Source organism: Borostomias antarcticus, assembly GCF_949987555.1.
Source record: "Borostomias antarcticus genome assembly, chromosome: 6".
Lineage (NCBI taxonomy): Eukaryota > Metazoa > Chordata > Actinopteri > Stomiiformes > Stomiidae > Borostomias > Borostomias antarcticus.
This window is the reverse complement of record NC_140239.1, coordinates 13,151,698-13,172,653: the sequence shown is the minus strand read 5'-3', so window position 1 is coordinate 13,172,653 and position 20,956 is coordinate 13,151,698. Positions and strand designations below refer to the sequence as shown.

General features: G+C 46.3%; 2 protein-coding genes across 2 annotated transcripts in view; one reads left to right on the top strand and one right to left on the bottom strand.

Annotated features, from left to right (window-relative positions):
- The window catches only part of agpat9l (1-acylglycerol-3-phosphate O-acyltransferase 9, like), a 63,550-nt gene extending 61,172 nt beyond the window's left edge, over window positions 1-2,378 (bottom strand). The window contains exons 1-2 of the mRNA XM_084439273.1: window positions 2,335-2,378; window positions 1,578-1,755 (exon numbers count right to left, since the gene is read on the bottom strand). Of these exons, the coding sequence (XP_084295399.1) occupies window positions 1,578-1,721 (144 nt within the window). The 5' untranslated portion in view covers window positions 1,722-1,755; window positions 2,335-2,378. The remainder of the gene's footprint in view (window positions 1-1,577; window positions 1,756-2,334) is intronic.
- Window positions 2,379-6,000: 3,622 nt separating this feature from the next.
- LOC311310494 (A disintegrin and metalloproteinase with thrombospondin motifs 12-like) overlaps window positions 6,001-20,956 on the top strand; it is a gene marked incomplete at both ends in the record, with an annotated part of 88,045 nt that continues 73,089 nt past the window's right edge. Inside the window, 4 exons of the mRNA XM_084440005.1 lie at window positions 6,001-6,085; window positions 6,229-6,291; window positions 6,592-6,956; window positions 7,246-7,342. Coding sequence (XP_084296131.1) covers window positions 6,001-6,085; window positions 6,229-6,291; window positions 6,592-6,956; window positions 7,246-7,342 — 610 coding nt within the window. The remainder of the gene's footprint in view (window positions 6,086-6,228; window positions 6,292-6,591; window positions 6,957-7,245; window positions 7,343-20,956) is intronic.

The window sequence follows — 20,956 nt, the reverse complement described above, 5'->3', positions numbered from 1 at the left end:
CTCATACACATGATCCACACTCATACACATGAACCACACACACATATGAACCACACTCATACACATATGAACCACACTCATACACATGAACCACACTCATACACATATGAACCACACTCATACACATATGAACCACACTCATACACATGAACCACACTCATACACATATGAACCACACTCATACACATATGAACCACACCCATACACATATGAACCACACACATACACATATGAACCACACACATACACAACACTGACATTGGAGGTCATTGTATAGAATGTGAACTTGACTCGTAGTCAAGCTGAGCCCCTTGACCACTAACTCTGGGTCCACCAGCCCCCTGACCACTAACTCTGGGTCCACCAGACCCCTGACCACTAACTCTGGGTCCACAGAGCGAGAGAGAGAGAGAGAGAGAGAGAGAGAGAGAGAGAGAGAGAGAGAAAGAGATCAAGATAGAGAGAGGGAGTGAGAGAAAGAGAGAGACAGAGAGAGGGAGAGAGAGACAGAGAGAGAAAGAGAGAGGGAGAGAGATAGAGAAAGAGAGAGGGATGGAGAGAGAGATCGAGATAAAGAGAGGGAGTGAGAGAAAGAGAGAGGGAGAGAGAGAGAGAGGGAGAAAGAGAAAGGGAGAGGAGAAAAAGAAAGAGTCAGAGAAAGAGACAGACAGATAGCGAAAGAGAGAAAAGAGAGTCAGAGAAAAGGAGAGGAGACACACGTTCACCTCTGTCTCACTCCATCATATCACCTACCGGATTCCCATCCCTCAACAGTACATCTACCAAGGTTGAATCTCAAAGGTCTTTCTTTGATTACTCCTCCATCTCTAAAACTGTCCCACTACCATCTGGGAAGGCGTCGTTGGAGAAAAGTGTTTGAAAAAGGACAGGCACTTTCAAAAATACTCGACAGGTGATTGGATGAACCATCTGTCTATCATATGCTGTTGTCACACCTAAACCACGCCCGGCGTAGCTGCTAGTATTTCTTCATAGAATGCTGCTGATTGGCTAGATCGTTTTCTGGTCGGGCACATACAGATTTCCACTGAGCCTTTCCAGACTGAGAAGCAGAGATGTGAGAATCAGAAGGTGAGCTGGCGAGGCCTCACAGGGCGAGAGAGGTGAGAATCAGAGAGAGAGGTGAGTATCAGAGAGAGAGGGGAGAATCAGACAGAGAGGTGAGAATCAGAGAGAGAGGAGAGAATCAGAGAGAGAGGGGAGAATCAGAGAGAGAGGTGAGAATCAGAGAGAGAGGGGAGAATCAGAGAGAGAGAATCAGAGAGAGGGCAGAATCAGAGAGAGAGGAGAGAATCAGAGAGAGAGGAGAGAATCAGAGAGAGAGGAGAGAATCAGAGAGAGAGGAGAGAATCAGAGAGAGAGGGGAGAATCAGAGAGAGAGGGGAGAATCAGAAGGTGAGCTGGCGAGGTCAGGGCGAGGTCAGGGCGGCCTCACAGGGCAAGCGGCATAGGGAGTGCGGGGAGTCGAGGGGCCGGAGGAGGACGTGTGAGGTCCGGCCCGGTGTGTGAGGTCCGGCCCGGTGTGTGAGATGGCGCCCTGCGTCTGCTGTGCGTACCTCCAGGGTTTTCACCAGGAGCTTCATGTAGACCTCGGAGATGCCCAGAGAGAAGCCAAACATGGCGGGCACCATGATGAACGCCACCACAAGGTAGAACCACACCGTCAACCCAGAGAGAACCGTGGCCCAGAAATCCTCCATCTCTGAAGAGCTCTCTCTCTCTCTCTCTGCGTCTCTGGAAGAGAACAGAGTTAAGAGGAGCTACTGTAACCTTGATCAGGAGGTCTTTCAAACTGTTTGGACTGTAGGATAGGCAACTCCCAAATATCCTGCTGAGTCCACACAGACCTAACCTTGATCAGGAGATCTTACGACTTAAAATGGGGTGAGACTAAGGAGATGTAGGCTAGCCTGTAGCCCAGATGACGAAACACAAATGAATGTTAAAGGTGAGTCAAGATATCAGCCAGAAAGAAACACGGATAAGCAACCACAAGACGCAATTTAACCACTGCGAGATTCAACATCGCATATGCAGATAATAGGCTAAATGTGACACTTTTCAACAGGTATAAACCCAACATTTCATAGTAAATTCTCTACTGATAATAAAGCAGTGTTCGCCTACACACGTACGTCTCCAGATTTATAGCCTTGCTCAGACTGTCAAAATCACTGACAACGCTCTCTGAAATCTTCACATAATCGACCTAATCCCATGCATCTAAATTTAGGCAAACCAGAGTTAACAAATGTATTTTCTCCTGACGAAGGCAGTCACAAAGTTGAGCTCATAACCTTCCCCTGATCTTACCTGTCAAACTTCACTCCATGTCCTCTGTGCGGATATGAGGCACTTCGAGGCGCGCAGAGTAGAAGAGCAGGTATGCCGCAACACCGGACCCCTCTAGACCAAAGTTCACCATGTCACGGAGAACAGCGACCCCCCGTGGCCAAATCACTTACTGCGTAGTGGTGTCTGAACTACAGTATCAAATCAAATCAAATTTTATTTGTATAGCACATTTCATACACAGAGGCAACACAATGCACTTTACAGAGAGCAATGGGGGTGGGCATAGGTCCTACTGTAATGACAAGAGATAACAAGAACTCCAAGATTAAAATTACAAGAATGTGTGTTTACCCGTACTTGTTACACATGGCAAACAAACTTTCTATTCTTTTCTATTCTATCAACATGGTTAAACTGAATCCAGTCACCATAAGAAGATCAACCCCTCCTCCCAACACCCCCTCCCCAAAGACAATCAGCAGCAGCCTCACTGTTGCACAGCTGAAGCCCTCCTCACCCACCCTCTCCTCCAGGCCTGATCAGGCTCCGCCCCCCCTCCGCTCCTCCAGGCCTGACCAGGCTCCGCCCCCTCTCCCCCACCTAGCAGGGGCCTAGAACAACAGGTCCTGCTCGCCTTGCAAGATCAGGCATTTCAACAGTCTATTGCACATTACTGTAACAGGAAGCTCTGGGAGCTCTGCTGGGGTGAAGATGTCTCTGATGAAGGAGGAATTACAGTGATTGAATATAGACAGGCAGACAGGCAGACAGACAGACAGACAGACAGACAGACAGACAGACAGACAGACAGACAGACAGATAGACAGACAGACAGGCAGGCATGCAAACAGACTAACAGACAGACAGACAGACAGACAGACAGACAGACACTTTGTGTAATGGATCTAGAATACATGAAAGTTTCACTGTTAAAATAAAAAAGATAATGGACATTTTTACAATATTCTAATTTTCTGAGATACTCCTGTAGATAGATAGATTAAGTAGATTAGATTAAAGTATAGTTAAAGGAAAAGCTATTTAGGGAAAGTCAGCGAAAATGTAATCATTAGTCACACTGAGATTTTTCAGGAGAGGCCTGGCTGAGATAAAAAGCAACACATAGTTTCAGACTAGATTCAACAAACAAGAATGCTCTCGTGTGTGATTTTTATCCTGGCTTTAAACTGTGCAAAATGTAATATAAACTAAATTGCGCCCCCGGCCACATCAACACATTACCACAATTAAGCTTTAACCTTCTCCATCTTGACATGATCTTTATAACAGCTGGCAACTCTCGCTGTCTTAAGGCTTGTGTTCAGATGTGTGTTAAGGCTTGTGTTCGGGTGTGTGTTAAGGCTTGTGTTCAGGTGTGTGTTAAGGCTTGTGTTTGTGTGTGTTAAGGCTTGTGTTCATGTGTGTGTTAAGGCTTGTGTTCAGGTGTGTGTTAAAGCTTGTGTTCGGGTGTGTGTTAAGGCTTGTGTTCAGGTGTGTGTTAAGGCTTGTGTTCGGGTGTGTGTTAAGGCTTGTGCTCGGGTGTGTGTTAAGGCTTGTCTTCGGGTGTGTGTTAAGGCTTGTGTTCGGGTGTGTGTTAAGGCTTGTGTTCGGGTGTGTGGTAAGGCTTGTGTTCAGGTGTGTGTTAATGATTGTGTTCAGTTGTGTGTTAAGGCTATTGTTTGGGTATGTGTTAAGGCTTGTGTTAGGGTATGTGTTCGGGTGTGTGTTAAGGCTTGTGTTTGGGTGTGTGTGTTAAGGCTCATGTTCGTGTGTGTTAAGGCTTGTGTTCAGGTGTGTGTTAAGGCTTGTGTTCGTGTGTGTGTGTGTTAAGGCTTGTGTTCGGGTGTGTGTTAAGGCTTGTGTTCAGGTGTGTGTTAAGGCTTGTGTTCGGGTGTGTGTTAAGGCTTGTGTTCAGGTGTTTGTTAAGGCTTGTGTTCGGGTGTATGTTAAGGCTTGTGTTCAGGTGCGTGTTAAGGCTTGTGTTCAGGTGTGTGTTAATGCTTGTGTGTTAAGGCTCGTGGTAAGGTGTGTCTTTAAGGCTCATGTTTGTGTGTGTGTTAAGGCTTGTGTTTGTGTGTGTTCAGGTGTGTTAAGGCTTGTGTTCAGGTTAAGGCTTGTGTTCGGGTGTGTGTTAAGGCTTGTGTCCAGCTGTGTGTTAAGGCTTGTGTTCGGGTGTGTGTTAAGGCTTGTGTTAAAGTTGAGGCTTGTGTTCAGGTGTGTTAAGGCTTGTGTTCGTGTCTGTGTGTTAAGGCTTGTGTTTAGGTGTGTGTTAAGGCTTGTGTTCGGGTGTGTGTTAAGGCTTGTGTTCGTGTGTGTTAAGGCTTGTGTTCAGGTGTGTGTTAAGGCTTGTGTTCGGGTGTGTGTTAAGGCTTGTGTTCGGGTGTGTGTTAAGGCTTGTCTTCGGGTGTGTGTTAAGGCTTGTGTTCAGGTGTGTGTTAAGGCTTGTGTTCGGGTGTGTGTTAAGGCTTGTGTTCAGGTGTGTGTTAAGGCTTGTGTTCGGGTGTGTGTTAAGGCTTGTATTCAGGTGTGTGTTAAGGCTTGTGTTGGGGTGTGTGTTAAGGCTTGTCTTCGGGTGTGTGTTAAGGCTTGTGTTCGGGTGTGTGTTAAGGCTTGTGTTCGGGTGTGTGTTAAGGCTTGTATTCAGGTGTGTGTTAAGGCTTGTGTTGGGGTGTGGGGCAGGACTGTACTACTAGAAGGCCTTGAGTTTATCATGTTGCTAGTCTCCATAAAACAGTGTTAGTAGTGCAGTGTTTACTGCAGCGGTATGCCTGTGGCTCCTGTGGGCTGGAACCATCCACTGCTTTGGTGGGGATTCAGTGTGTGTGTGTGTGTGCATTTGTGTGTGTGAGAGTGAGTACTGGCACCAAATAAACGACCAAATAAAATACTCTCTTTCTCCAACAAACAAACACACACACACACACACACACACACACACACAGACCACCAGGGTCCAGGCCCCCCCTCTCTTCATCTGCTGCTGCTCCCATGCAAGTGATATTGTCACGCACTCTCTCTGCATGTGGGGAGAGGAGAAGGGAGAGTTCAGAGCAGTAAGGCAGTGTGTTCACAGTAGTTTCAGAGGGTGTGGGCTCTGGGCTCTCTGTCTCAAACCTCTTTCTTGTGAATGTAACCTGATCGGCGCGAGGCTCCGCACACGCCCGTGTAAACTATGTTATCAAACCCACTTGGGGCGGCGCGCTAACAGGACAAACGGATTCTGAATCTAAACTAATAAAACAACGTCAGGTCTGAACGATCTGACTTGTCCCATTGTTCAAGCGCTTCTTTTCCCCGTATTTGCGCACGAAACATGCGCCAACTATTGAGAAGATAAATCTCGGGGGAAGCTCTGCAGACTTGACAGCAGACAGCTGAACACGGAATCAATGCCAAAACTGCTATGATGCACTGAATGGTACTTTGATATATAAAATAACTTAAAATAGACATACAGCCATACAGCTTACAGCATAGCCTACATGATTTGCATTCTACGGCTGTAGCCGCGGTTATTGGGGATGCAGCGCAATCTGCTTTGCAGCTGCGAACACGGCGCAGCACCCGCTACCCTCTCCTCTCTCGCCCCTGGAGGGAAACAAGACACTAGCCACGGTACACTCCTCCCCTCCCTCGAAAACTTGGAGCTTTACTCCCTTTTCTCCCAGTTTTTTTGTTTGTACCATGTTCAGCGAATTCTCCGTCTCCTTCTTCGGCGCGTGTTTCCCCTCCAGACCTGACCTCCTTACCATGACAGCGGTCGTCGTCGGTGCGAAGTGGTCGCCGCACACCTCCTCTAGCGCAAAACCTGAACTTTTCAATGCCTGAAAACCTTTGTCAGCCTCTTGACTTTGGTTAGGTGAAATATGCGATGTCTGCGAGGAAGCCGGGTTGTCTTTCTGCTACATTTAGTTTTCCTTCTGGCGGCCAGCCATGCCGTGTTCCCCCGGCCGGGCGCTCTCCTCGCGGATCCAGGTCAGTGGTTCAGCTGCAACACTTTCATTGCAGGATGCGGGATAATTGTTGTAATTTGCACGTTTTGCAGTCTAACGGTGCACTTGCATGGTAGTAGCCTAGATATGATTTCAGTGCACCAACCTTAAATCCTCCATTATACTGTAATCTGGATGTGTATACTCTACTCACAAGGAGCAATCATCAGTTGATATTGTGTCAATCGTATTACACATGACTGGGTGTGCTATGCATAACAAGGTTTGCAATGTGGCACCTTGCGCACCGTGACTCACCCTTTCTGTTCCATTCATACCGCAGATCTCTTCTCCCAGCGCCGGTCGGATGTTGTCGTGGTCCACCCGGTGAGAGTTGACGTGGACGGCCGGTTTGTCTCCCATTGGCTGTCTCACCACTTTGAGCGCGCCGGGCGGCACAAGCGTGACCTGCGGCCGTCGGAGGCTCACGTTTATTACAAGGTTAACCTCAAAGGTCGCAGTTTGTTTCTGAATCTAACCGTGAACAGTCGTTTAGTTTCGAGTGACTATGTTCTGGAGAGGCGCAACGGGAGTCTGAACACGACAGAGCATCGATCTGCCGCGGGGATCAACTCTTGCCACCTCGTTGGGACCGTGACGGATACGGTTGCGCGCGGGATCGCAGCCATCAGCACCTGTGAAGGACTGGTAAGGATCTGGCTATTTGTTTGCTACTTTTTCTTCTGTTAGCTTCCTGGCTAATATCGTTTCTTTGACACTGAAACAGTTTGGAGTCTCTGAATTTTAGACAACCCCTCGGGTCCTATACTACAGAGGCCTACCTACAGTACACTGTCATATTGAACATATTACATAAAGATCTTAAAGACAGGAAAGGAGAGGAGCATGGTATGTGGTCTAGCTGCTGGTAACAGTCAGTTCAGCACCCCCCTCCCTCAGCCTGACAGAGGCCTGTCTGTTGCTCTGCCCTTCAAAGGCGTCCTGGCTGTTTGCAGAAGGGCTTCAGAACCACCAGCACCCGGCGCCTCTCACCCCTCACACACTCCCACAGAGAGACCCTCACTCGCCCCACGGTCTCTCTGGCTTTCATCTGTCCTCGTGTTTCTTTCTTTCTCTCTCTCTCTCTCTCTCTCTCTCTCTCTCTCTCTCTCTCTCTCTCTCTCTTTCTCTGTCTCTCTCCCTCTCTCTCTTTCTCTGTCTCTCTCTCTACTCATAAATCTCTCGTTTACTTGCACTGTCTCTCTCTTTACTCCCCCTTTCCAGCTCTCCATCCCTCTCTTTTTTTCAGCTTTTCCATGCTTGGTTTGACCAGTCTTGAATTAAAACTTGGATTCTCTTCAGACACAGAGAGGACGTGAAGTCAGGGTATATATTTGGGCCAAAATACTGTACATTGAATTGATGTTACACTGTCTGTTTCCCGTATGAAAAGTACATCCAGGACAGCTGGGCGACAGAGAGGGAAGAGTGTCCGAACGCCGTAGTGTCTGGGATGATTCGTAGCATCTGGGATGATTTGTAGTGTCTGGGATGATTTACGGTGCTACTAAAGGAGGAAGAGGATGTAGAAGAGGATGAACTTCCTCCCCTGAAACCATGGCTTGTGTCTGTTTGAGCAGTGATGGACGTGTTGGAGTGGTTAACTCAGGGCCCTGCTCACCTCGTGGCTCTCCTCTGTCACCTCTCTCTCTGAGTCCGCCGTCTCTGGTCACTGGTCGAACACCATTGGATGGTGAAATGAGTTTGTTTTCGTCTGCTCTGCCAGTAGCTCAGCTGCTTTCAATCAGGCTTCTTCTGTGTAGTCATCTGTGATGATTCCCCAAAGGAAGGAGGGGGGGTGCCTGTTCCCAGTATTGAGACGTGGCCGGACATGGCCCCAGTATTGAGACGTGGCCGGACGCGGCCCGAGAAGGAATGCATCTCGTTGCTGCAGGGTCTTGTCTCTCCGGCTGCATGTCAGTCATGTTTGTGTTGTGGGCCCACCGCTTCGCCAAACCTTATAAATAAAGTACATCTGCTGTAGCCCGCTGCCCGGAGAGAGGCCGGTCTGACTGTCTGCTGGGATTCTACACAGCGCTGTAGCAGAGGGTATAGCCAGAGATTATACACAGCGCTGTAGCAGAGAGTATAGTCAGAGATTATACACAGTGATGTAGCAGAGAGTATAATCAGAGATTATACACAGTGCTGTAGCATAGGATATAATCAGAGATTATACACAGTGATGTAACTATACACAGTGATGTAACTGAGGGTATAGTCAGAGATTATACACAATGATGTATCGGAGGGTATAATCAGAGATTATACAGTGCTGTAACAGAGAGTTTAAACAGAGATTATACACGGTGATGTAGCAGAGGGTATAATCAGAGATTTTACACAGTGATGTAGCAGGGGCATAGTCAGAGATTATACACAGTGCTGTATCAGAGGGTAAAGTCAGCGATTATACACAGTGCTGTAGCAAAGGGTATAGTCAGAGATTATACACAGTGATGTAGCAGAGGGTATATTCAGAGATTATACACAGTGATGTATCTGAGGGTATAGTCAGATTATATACAGCATTGTAGCAGAGGGTACAGTCAGATAATACACAGTGATGTATCTGAGGGTATAATCAGAGATTATACGCAGTGCTGTATCAGAGGTTATAGTCAGAGATTATACACAGTGCTGTAGCAGAGGGTATAGTCAGAGATTATACACAATGCTGTAGCAGAGGGTATCATCAGACATTATACACAGTGATGTAGCAGAGGGTATAGTCTGATATTATACACAGTGATGTAGCAGAGGGTATAGTCAGAGATAATACACAGCGCTGTAGCAGAGGGTGTAGTCAGAGATTATACACAATGCTGTAGCAGATGGTATAATCAGAGATTATACACAATGCTGTAGCAGAGGGTATAGTCAGAGATTATACACAGTGATGTAGCAGAAAGTATAATCAGAGGTTATACACAGTGATGTAGCATAGGGTATAATCAGAGATTGTACACAGCGCTGTAGCAGAGGGTATAGTCAGAGATTATACACAGTGATGTAGCAGAGGGTATAGTCATAGATTATACACACAGCGCTGTAGCAGAGGGTATAGTCAGAGATTATACACAGTGATGTAGCAGAGGGTATAGTCAGAGATAGTCAACACACTCACCAACACACTGACCAGCACACTGACTAACACACTCACCAACACACTGACCAACACACTCACCAACACACTCACCAACACACTGACTAACTACAGTCTGCCTTACCTGTAGCAGCTGTCTGGATCTGCTCTCTTCACCTCCTTGCGATGAGATCCACCTCAATGCTGACATGTTTGCATGTCATGACGCACACACGGCAAATATTCACCATCCTTTCTATGAACTGTCTCTGTCTCTAGATGTCTCTTCACAGCCTCTTAGAGCTTGGCTGCGTCCCAGCCAAAACTGGTTCCTCTAACAACCCCAGCCCAACATTGGGAAATTGCAGTTATCTATCGTACAAACCCATGAATCTTTAGGGGAAAACATGGTCGCAGTTTGACCTTAGTTTGACCATAATTAGACCATAGTTTCATTGGGGTCCACTGTAAGATCACAGCCCATCATGGACTGGGTTTTGGTGAAGGATGACACCCAGCCTGTGGGAGAATGACCCCTGTGACCCCGCAGAGGGCGGCGACTGCAGGGCCACAGACAGACAGAGACGGACCTCCTCAAATCAAGGAACATCAGAAGATAAGGCAGCGTTGGAGACAACATTTGCGTGCTGCTACACTTGGGAGCCAAGTTGAAGTTAAAGTGACATACAGTAGGAGTGACTCCCATATACATGTACAATCAGCAGCTACACTGGCTTATTTTTATGTTCCCCTGTTCAAGTGTGAAATGAGGTCCCTGGCCCACGGTCTCTACAATGAGTCAGACAGAGATGGAGTTAGAGACATACAGTACAGCGCTCATGCCATCACCGCCATAGATGTGGCCCTGATATTTACTGCACAAACATCTTACAACAGCATGTTGGTAGGCCTCTGTTTATTGTTTATTAAGATCCCCATTATCCTTTTCCTGGGGTTCACTGTTCTGTTCTGCTCCGAGGGCACAAGACAAAAACGAAGCCCGGAGCTTGAGACCTGTTAGTCTTCCAACGGCTCACAGTCACTAACCAAGACCTTTTCTTTGAGCACATGAAGACCTTCTAGACAGCTGACAGCGAGGGTGTAGTCATTGTGTTGGAGAATCATCATCTCAACCGGCGATAGGCTAGCGCCGTTCTAGGAAACAGCAGCATGCCATGCACACATGGCCGGCCCTGACCCAAACGGGACAGAACCATATGAGCAGGGCGGGTCTGCGTCTCTCCTTCCTCCCGAGCTGATTGGTCCTCTCTGCCGCTGGAGCTGACACCTCTGGTTGAAGGCAGACATGGCTAACAACAGGGGGGCGCCTCAGCTTGGCGTGATGGGGACTCAGTCCAGGCTAACAACAGGGGGGCGCCTCAGCTTGGCGTGATGGGGACTCAGTCCAGGCTAACAACAGTGGGGTGCCTCAGCTTTGCGTGATGGGGACTCAGTCCAAGTGAGGAGGCTGCTGTCTCTGGAATGCTGTAAGCCTCAGTGTGTCTGAAACCACTCACAGCTCTGCCTCACACTTCTCTGCTTGGTTTAATCAGCCTCAAACTCGTCCAACCACAAATAAGAGGAGATGGAATGAAGTAGATGTTGCTCACAGCAGTCTTGCTTAACTGAACACAGGTTCTGGAGAACAACAGTATTTTAGCGATTTATAAAACGATTGTCCTGGTATTTAAAAAGGATCAAGTTTCCCTTTGTTCTCCGTGTGTTGGCTAGGAGGACTGGTATGATGTTGTAATCCCCTCAATTCTGGGTGGTGGTGGTGTCTTGTCTGTAGCTGCAGGCACGCTTTCTAATTCAACCCAAACCTAGAGGTTTTTTTTCAATGGAGGAATCATCTGGAGTCTGGAGGCACAGTAGAGAACATGTGATTGCATGTTCAAGTGTCATTATTCTGGCATATCATCCTCTGTGAAATGTGCGCTTCTTAACACTGCCCTGGCGTGAAATAATTATTGACTTTAATAACCATGGGGGGAATTTAAAGGATATGGACACTGAATTTCATGTTTAGCCCTATTCCTGGCTTACCATTCTGTGTCAATAACGTCACACTCGAAAAACTCTAAAAAGTATGATATACGTTGATTTCAAGTTCAGGAATTACATGGTTTATGCTTACCAAGCTCTGAAGTTGTCCCGTAAACACCATAGGTCCTTTCGCCTCTGCATTTCGAAACAACACTAACTTGTAAACAGTACTAATTTCAACACACAACAGCCATCCGTTCACACTGTAAACCTCTGCGAAATTCGGATTCAGATGAATTTCGCGGAGGTTTACAGTGTGAAGGGATTGCTGTTGTATGTTCGGTGAAATTAGTACTGTTTACAAGTTACTGTTTCGAAATGCAGAGGCGAAAGGACCTATGGTGTTTACGGGACGACTTCAGATCCTTTAAGGTTGTTTTTTTTGCCATCACTTAGAAAATGTCAATGATTGAGTGAAACTCCAGTCCCAACACCCTTACGTGATCAGAGCCCTCTCTGTCAGGCCCAGTGTGTTCAGGTCCCCTTACGTGATCAGAGCCCTCTCTGTCAGGCCTGGTGTGTTCAGGTCCCCTTACATGATCAGAGCCCTCTCTGTCAGGCCCGGTGTGTTCAGGTCTCCAGACGTCAGGCTGAAAGCGCTGCTTTGTCTGACCGGCTCTCGGTCAGGGAGCTGTTATGCTGAGTTGCTGGAGAGAGAGAGAGAGAGAGAGAGCTCTGCTGGATCACATTAAGTAGGTTTAGGTTGGATGTATTTCTGTTTTTGTGTTTTACAACCCAGAGGATAAAACATGAAAGACTCTTTCCACAAGTTTTAGTTCCAGTTGGGTTCTGTAGAACACCATATCCTGCACCCACCCATGCCAGGAATCCTCACTTGACTGACTGGCTGACTGGCTGACTGGCTGACTGGCTGACTGACTGACTGACTGACTGACTGACTGACTGACTGACTGACTGACTATTTGACTGATTGTCTGCCTGTCTGTCTGGCCATCTGTCCCAGCTGGGCTGTTCTCTCCCGAAGCCACAGAAAGCACACAGAAGCAGGAAGCAGCGGTAAAGCAGCTCCACATGGCCTCTGTGTTTAGAAGAGACAGGGGTGTTATTGTTAATCCTCCCCAGGTCTGGCATCTCTCTGGGTAGAGTAGGAGGGGGGGGGGGGATTACAGGGGGAGGAAAAGGAGGTGTTGGAGAGGATGAAGAGGCTTTTTGGACACTGTTATTGTAACCATCCCCTCCCCCTCCTCAGGCTTTGCACTTCAGGATAGGAGGAAGGGAGGGAGGAGAAGGGGCAGGAGGAGGAGGAGGGGAGGACAGGAGGTGGAAAAAGAAGTGGATGAGTGGGTAAAAGAAGTAGGCTAGGGGAGACAGAGGGATGAAGAGGAGAAGTAAGCAACAAAGTCACTTCCAGAGTTTAGACTTTTATTACTGTGATTTCTGATCTTCTAACACCTCCCCTCCAGTCCAGAGCTAACGTTAGCCTAGCGCAGCCAGAAGGCTTTAGAGCTACCGTTAGCCTAGCGCAGCCAGAAGGCTTCAGAGCTAATATTAGCCTAGCATAGCCAGAAGGCTCCAGAGCTAACATTAGCCTAGCGCAGCCAGAAGGCTCTAGAGCAGTGGTTCTTAACCTGGGTTCGATCGAACCCCAGGGGTTCGGTGAGTCAGTCTCAGGGGTTCGGCGGAGGTCAAGACACACACCCGACTCATATGATTCGTGATGACACGCCCCGCTTGGCCATCATTGGCTGCAGGTGACCACTCTACATCGCTTGACCTATCTGTGCTGCAGGGAATTTGGTGCGCTCAGTAGTCGACTTGTGACTGTCGTCATGGTACGTCGTGTGATTGTGAAAGGAACAGACTTTGTTGCGAAAATGACATGAGAGTGGCACTTGCCATGGTGAAGCTGCACATTTCTGAACTGGTCTCTGAAAGGCAACAGCAGAAGTCACACTGATTTGCAGTAAATATTCATTATTATGTTTTTGTTTTTGTGTGAAAATCATGTTTTGATGGTTTTGTTCTTTGAACACAGTGATGTTGATGCACGGTTCATTTTGTGCACCAGTAAAATATATACCTATGTTTTGAATTTGAAAAAATCATATTTTATTTTTCCAATTAAGAAGGGTTCGGTGAATGCGCATATGAAACTGTTGGGGTTCAGTACCTCCAACAAGGTTAAGAACCACTGCTCTAGAGTTAACGTTAGCCTAGCGCAGCCAGAAGGCTTCAGAGCTAACGTTAGCCTAGCGCAGCCAGAAGGCTCTAGAGCTAACGTTAGCCTAGCGCAGCCAGAAGGCTCCAGAGCTAACCTTTGCCTAGCGCAGCCAGAAGCCTCCAGCTGGCAGAACGCTGGAACAGAATCCTCCTCTGCCCAATAGATTATTCCTGTCTGTTTGGGATGTGAATTGATGGAGGAGCCCTTTAGTGTGTTTCGAGTTGTCTTATTACCTCCGCCCCAGGGGCAAAGCCCCGCAGGGCGGAAGGTAATGTTTTCGCCCCTGTCTGTCTGTCTGTCTGTCTGTGTGTCTGTGTGTCTGTGTGTCTGTCTGTCTGTCTGTCTGTCTGTCTGTCTGTCTGTCTGTCTGTCTGTCTGTCTGTCTGTCTGTGTGCATGTCTGTAGGCGGACAGGATTAAACAAAAACTACCAGCCTGATATGCATGAAATTCAGTGGAGGGGTGCAGCATGGGCCAAGGAACTGACCATTAAATTTTGACCATGATTCATTTATAGGTGGCTCTACAGTACCCATATTACTGTTACTTCAGTGTAGTGGGGGATTTAGGTTTCAGGTTCTTGGCGCCAATTGCAATACCGAGCTTGGCCACTATGCCAAAAATTGGCTGTTCTTGGCCATGGGGGCTTGCTTCATGCGCCACTGAGCAACTTTCATTGGATTGAATGGGCCGCCATCTTTGCATGCCTTATCCACTTCTTATAATACATCCATGATCCAGCCATGATCAGTTATGCTCCCGTCAGGCTAGTGTCTATTTACTTTTTCAGCTCAATCCGGAAGGTTGAACGCTAGAGCCCGCCTACCATAATTTTTCCGTCCGGCGGATGGAAGATGATGCTGCAGCAGTGTTATTATTTAAATCAGCAATATTTTCATTTCGCCTTGCCCCTGACGAGACTGGCTGCAGTGTAGAGAGCGACAAACAAGCTGCTAAAGCTATTGCTGATTATGGTGTTTTGTGCACACAGTAGCACTTAGTGCGTTGTTATCAACTTGTTTGCTAACAAAGGCTAGTGCTACTAGTTAGCTGTTGATAATGAGATCAGCTGTTGCAACTGGAACGCTCACCTCGGGAGTGACCATTGCCAGTTCCCACTCGCACCTCCCGAGACAAATGGAATGCACCATAACGTTATATTTCTCATTTGTGTGGATAGTTGAAGCGATGCATTCTGTAGGCTACCTCAATAGAGTCCGCTAAATTACCATGTTTAATGCTTTATGTATACTATCTGTTAGTGTGAAGTGTGATGATTTCTGTACAGCCAAGATCAAACTCACGTGAGCGTAAAGGCAAAAATGCGAAGCAACACAGTGACACCTGTTATATAGACTAGTGTCTCAACTTGCATTTAAACGATAATGTAAACTTCAAGCATTCAAAGTAAACTGCAGACAGGGGCAGGGGCGGAGGTCTGCACTCTCTGAGTGCAAGCCCCTCTAGTTCACAATGCTTTCACAACACACACACACACACACACACACGGACATGACACACACAGTGCACAGTAACAGAGCTCCTTCAGGCGCCGGAGCAGTCCTGTCATGCTGTGTTCTGCAGTGTGTTGATTGGCAGGACACCACAGACATGTTGTGGCTGGTAGTTAGCTAGGGGGTTTAGCAGGAACACCAGGTATGGGCCTACACAGCTACACAGCCTGCAGCAGAGAGAGGGGTGGGGGGAGAGAATCAGTCTGGATGTCTGAACGGGTCTCTCTCTGGTATTCCTCTCTGACTGGCTCTCTCCACCTGGTTAGGTCTTCAGAGACGCAGGGAAACCGTCCAGGAGCGTGCAGAGGGCAACATCCTGTATGGTATACAAACATGGGACAGGTCCACAACTCTCCACAACCTTCTGAGCACTTCATAATTCAATAACCTTTATTTAAACTCGAAGGACACTGAGGTTGCCCTCATTTACAGTGACAACGAGTAAAATAGATAAAATAGTACAAAGATAAACATGAATAAAACAGAGGTAAGGCAATAATAACATTTAAAGCACAACATGAAAATAGAGTAAAATAAGTTAAAATAAATAAGAACAGAACAAGAAATACAGCTAAAAACAATTACAGTAAGATGTGCAAAATTCAGAAACCATAGTTCTAAAATGACCAAACGAAGGGAGGGTAGCCATTTTAAAAGTGCTTTGGAGGGCATTCCAGGAGTTTGGAGCACTGACAGTAAAAGCAGTCATTCCTAGGTTGGAACGAGCTCTGGGAACCTTGAGCAGGAGCACCTCACTGGAACGGGTTAGATAAGACCCAGAGTTCCAATCCAGCATAAAAGTAATATAAGGTGGTTGCTTACCAATAAGAGCTTTAAAAATAAATAAAAACCAATGTTTCTCACGTCTCATAGAAAGGGACGGCCAGCCAACCTTTTCATACAGGGAGCAATGATGCGTGTTATAGCTATCTCCTGTAATGAATCTAAGAGCTGAGTGGTAGACAGTGTCTAAAGATCTGAGAGTAGAAGCAGAGGCATGTCTATAAACTACATCACCATAGTCCAGGACAGATAAAAAGACTGCTTCGATAATCCTCTTTCTACAAAGCATTGGAAAGCTAGTTCTGTTCCTATATAAGAAGCCAATTTTCTGCCGTAGTTTGGTCACAAGATTATCAATATGAAATTTGAATGTTAATTTATCATCGAGCCAAATGCCCAGATATTTATATTCTGAAACTCTCTCGATAAAGGATCCATTTGCAGCAGTTATGCGCAGACTATTATGGTCAAGATCTCTTGCCCTAGAGAACAACATACATTTGGTTTTGTTCTCGTTAAGAACTAACTTGAGAGACACAAGAGCATCTTGAACAGCATTAAAAGAAAGTTGCAATTTTTCAATAGCTAATTCCGCAGAGTCAGCAACACAATACAGAATGGTATCATCAGCATAAAGATGAAATTGACAACCACTTACCGAGGATACAATATCATTGATGTAAATGGTAAATAGCACAGGACCTAAAATTGACCCCTGAGGAACACCTTTAGTTATAGGCAAAAGGTCCGACTGGGCACCCCCTAACTTCACACATTGAGATCTATCAGATAAATAATTCTGGAACCAGTTACATGTATTTCCATCTAGGCCAATGCTACATAATCGATTTAACAGTAAAGGATGGTCAACAGTGTCAAAGGCCTTAGACAGATCAATAAACAGGGCAGCACAATGTTTTCTTTTATCTAAGGAAGAAACTATATTATCTGTAACCAAAGTGATGGCTGAGATAGTGCTATGGTTGGCTCTAAAACCAGATTGGTGCAAAGATAAAATGGAGTGGTGTGAGAGAAAATCTTTGAGTTGACAATTTACAACTGACTCCAGCATTTTAGCCAAACAAGACAGCCTAGATATTGGCCTATAATTATTAGGGTCATTCTTTTCACCGCTTTTATGCAATGGGAGAACTTGCGCAGTTTTCCAAACTCTAGGGACAACACAAGAAGACATAGACAGATTAAAAATATGTGATATGTGCTCAGCAATTAAAGGGGCAGATAACCTGAGTTTCTTTCTCCAGTTATCTTCACCAGTGGATTTCTTGGGATCAATGGCTAGGAGAGCTTCAAGAACCACACTAGGAGACACAGGACTAAAAGAGAACTGGGAAGCAGCATTATGGGTAGGCACGTGAGCCTGCTCCAGAGACAGATGATTAACATTTGTAGAAGGGGATCCAACATCGTCATCCTTAAAAATATGGCCAGCCGCAGCAAAGTGTCTATTAAAAGCAGAGCAGATCTCAGTTTGATCATTTATAAAACAGTCATCACATTTAACCTCAGTAGGTACAGAGTTAGAAGAATTGCTGCTACAAGCTTTTACCACCTTCCAAAATTTAGAGGGATTAGAATAAATGTTAGTGATCAAATTCAAGAAATAGTCAGATTTACTTTTTCTCACGAGAGACGTGCATTTGTTCCTAAGGACTCTAAATGCAGCCCAGTGTGAGGCCTCGTTTGTACGTCTAGCGAGAGACCACGCTGTATTTCTAGACAAAAACAAGGATGACAGTTCAGGGGTAAACCAGGGACTGGATCTGTTTTTTGCTCGGTACCTTTTGAAGGTGGCATGTCTATTTACTACCGACAAGAAAGTGAAAATAAAAAATTCTAAAGCTAGTTCAACATCAGGGATAGCAGAAGTAGAATGAATACCACTGTTATAAAGGTCATGAAGAAAGGCTTGTTCATTAAAATGATTTAAGTTTCTCTTAATTATAATACGAAAAGAGGTTCTCTTGACATGTGTATCACGAATACATACAGTAGGACAGTGATCACTAATACCCAAATCAAGCACTCCACATGCAGAGATTTTATCACTCTTATTAGAGAAGATAAGGTCAATAAGTGAAGACTTTAAAGGGTTCTTCAAATTAGGCCTGGTAGGATCTATGATCAACTGAGTCAAATTAAGGCTAGCAGAAACATCCTTTAAATAATCAGAAGCATTTGTTAGCCAATCAATATTAAAATCTCCCAAAACAATCATTTCAGAGTTAGTAAAGCGGGAGAGTAGATCAGCCAGACGATCAATAGACATGACATCAGCAGAAGGAGGTCTATAGATACCAACAACAACAAGAGAATTATTAGACCCACAATCAATATTAAGAGCAAGAAATTCAAAGCACTTGGGTAAGGTGACTGCAAGTAAAACAGAAACAGTAAAACAGCTCTTAACATAAATGGCCACCCCACCACCTCTGCTAAGCCTGTCAGTTCTAAAAAGGTTAAAATCAGTTATGGCCACATCAGAGTCGCAGACACTACTCTTAAGCCAAGTTTCAGTGATAACCATAATATCAGGATTAGCTTGAGAGACTAAAATATTCAGATGATCCAGTTTCTGATATTGGAGTAGGCTTCTAATATTCCAATGGATCAGCCCCAAGCCATTTCTAGCACAAAATGTAGAGGGGTTATTCACACAGGTTGAGGTGGACTCAGGGAGACAATTTGCCTGCCGAGGAGCAACAATAGGGGGGGAGACAGGAGAATTGGAGCTTGGCGAGGCAACCGGTACAGAAACAGGGGTAAGAGGGGCACAAGAAACAGAACAATAGTTCGGCAGACTATCTACAGCAGTAGATGATTGTCAGGCCAGTGATGCTAAAAGTCTGATGGTGCTAGAGGTCAACTGTTTCACGCCTAGTCCATTAGGATGGATACCATCAGGTTTGAACAGGTCAGTCCTGGTCCAGAACAAGTCAAAGTTGTCAATGAAGCCAAGTCCAGTGGCAATACAATAGTTCTGTAGCCAACAGTGGAGACTAAACAAACGGCTAAAACGCTCAGAGCCACGACCCAAGGAAGGGATAGGGCCACACACAATACATTTTTTCCCCAAACCCTCAACAGTGGTTATCAGTGCCTCAAAATCAGACCGGAGTTTGTCAGATTGTCTCTTCATGACATCATTGGCTCCAACATGAATAATGACAGTATGGACAGTCGGGTGCTCTTCAACAATAGCAGGAGTAAGTTCCAACACATCTAATATTCTAAAACCAGAAAAACAGTAGGTAATACCACACGGTATTTTGACAGACCTAGTGATGGAATCTCCAATGATTAAGATTTCTGGCTGACCATGGAGGCATCCTCCATCATAAGTGGCAAGTTTACTAGACTGAATAGCCACCTGGACCAGAGTGACAGGTTGAACAGCAACTAATACATTAGCAGTGCAGGCAGCGTCGGAGGAGATAGCCAATGGGATGGTCGGCTGCCCAGAGAGGGGTGAGGCAACCTCATCAGCCAGGTTGACCACAGGTGTGTCCGCAGTCGGTCCACGCCGAGGAGCGTCAACAGGAGAGGGTGGTCGAGACGGCTGGGAAACGGCAGGAACAGTAGTGCCCACGACGTGTCCAACGGAGAGCTCAGCAGCAGAGACCAGCAGACGAGGGCGCTTAGCCCTACCCTCCGGGGATGTAGACCCAGAAGTGCTGGACGGGGAGTTGGACGGGGAGATGGGTATTGAAGCGTTGGGGTCCGGTGCAGAGCGCTTCCTACGCGGCGCGGCTACTATGCTAGCATAAGATGTATGGGCTTCGGCATCAGCTAGCGCGGCCAGCGGAGCGAAGCTGTTTGAATGCTGCAGAGCGTCCTCGGACCCATTTGGGTCGAAGAGAGGGAGAACAAACTTTTCTTTCCTCTTCCTCTTGGTAGCAAAAGCCCAGGAAGAGGCAGCGCCAGTAGCTAAGACAGGGCAAGGTGGTTCCAGAGCAGCTAGCCTTTCCTGGAGCTTGGATTGTTGCTGGAGGAGATCATAGATAAGACTTTCCACGGAAGAAAGTTCAGATTTGATATTAGCGATCTCGGCGGGGGAGGCCATCGTTGCCTACCTGGACAACAACGCACGGCAACAACACTATCTCAAGGTTGAGCCGAAGAGAGGAGCCCACAACAATGACAGCGTCTGATTTGAGCCGGGAGTAAGTCCTTTACAGGACAGTATTTGGGCCTAGTGTTTATAGATATGTTATAGGCTTGTCATACGTACCTACGCCAGCATACTGTATACAGTACTAATAGAAAGATAAATAAATAACACTGGATGTTGATGTGTTCTACAGTATAAATACCTCCTAGCAGAGCAGTGTCCCAGCTGTTTGCATGCTTTCTGAATGAGCCAGGGTGGGAACTCAGGGAGGCCTGGCCCAGCTCCATGCTCTGACTCGCGCTAGGGGAACACTCTCTGTCTCCCTGCGTCTCTCTGTCTCTCTCAGTCTCTCAGTCTCCCTTAGTCTCTCAGTCTCTCTCAGTCTCTCTTTCTCTCAGTCTCTCTCAGTCTCTTTCTCTCAGTCTCTCTCAGTCTCTCAGTCTCCCTCATGGCCCATACAGACTACACAATATTTTCTTTTCTTTTTTAAGTCTTTCACGACGGTCACCATGTCAGACTAGGCGATCACAGTTCCATAAATTCTTGCCATGTCATGGCCGGGACACTTGCAACACTACACAAATGACTGTGAACAATCATCATATGCCGTCTTTCACGACCATGCACATAATTCACAAGTTCAGGTAGTCTGGTCAAGTAATTGTCGGCCATGGAAGAAGTATTGTATGCACTGTATTCAAGCTTTATTTATATAAAAAATTATGATGGCGGAGTGTTGTGCCAAATAATTCTCCTCGGCAGAATCTGACTCCCCTTCACTATCATTGAGTTTTGAGTTGTCTTTTGACTGCCGAAACGATGATATGTAGGCTACCATAACTGGGCTACAGTATATCTGCCTCATTAAAGCTACAGTTGATACAGTTGAAGTGTTACTGTAGGTTCT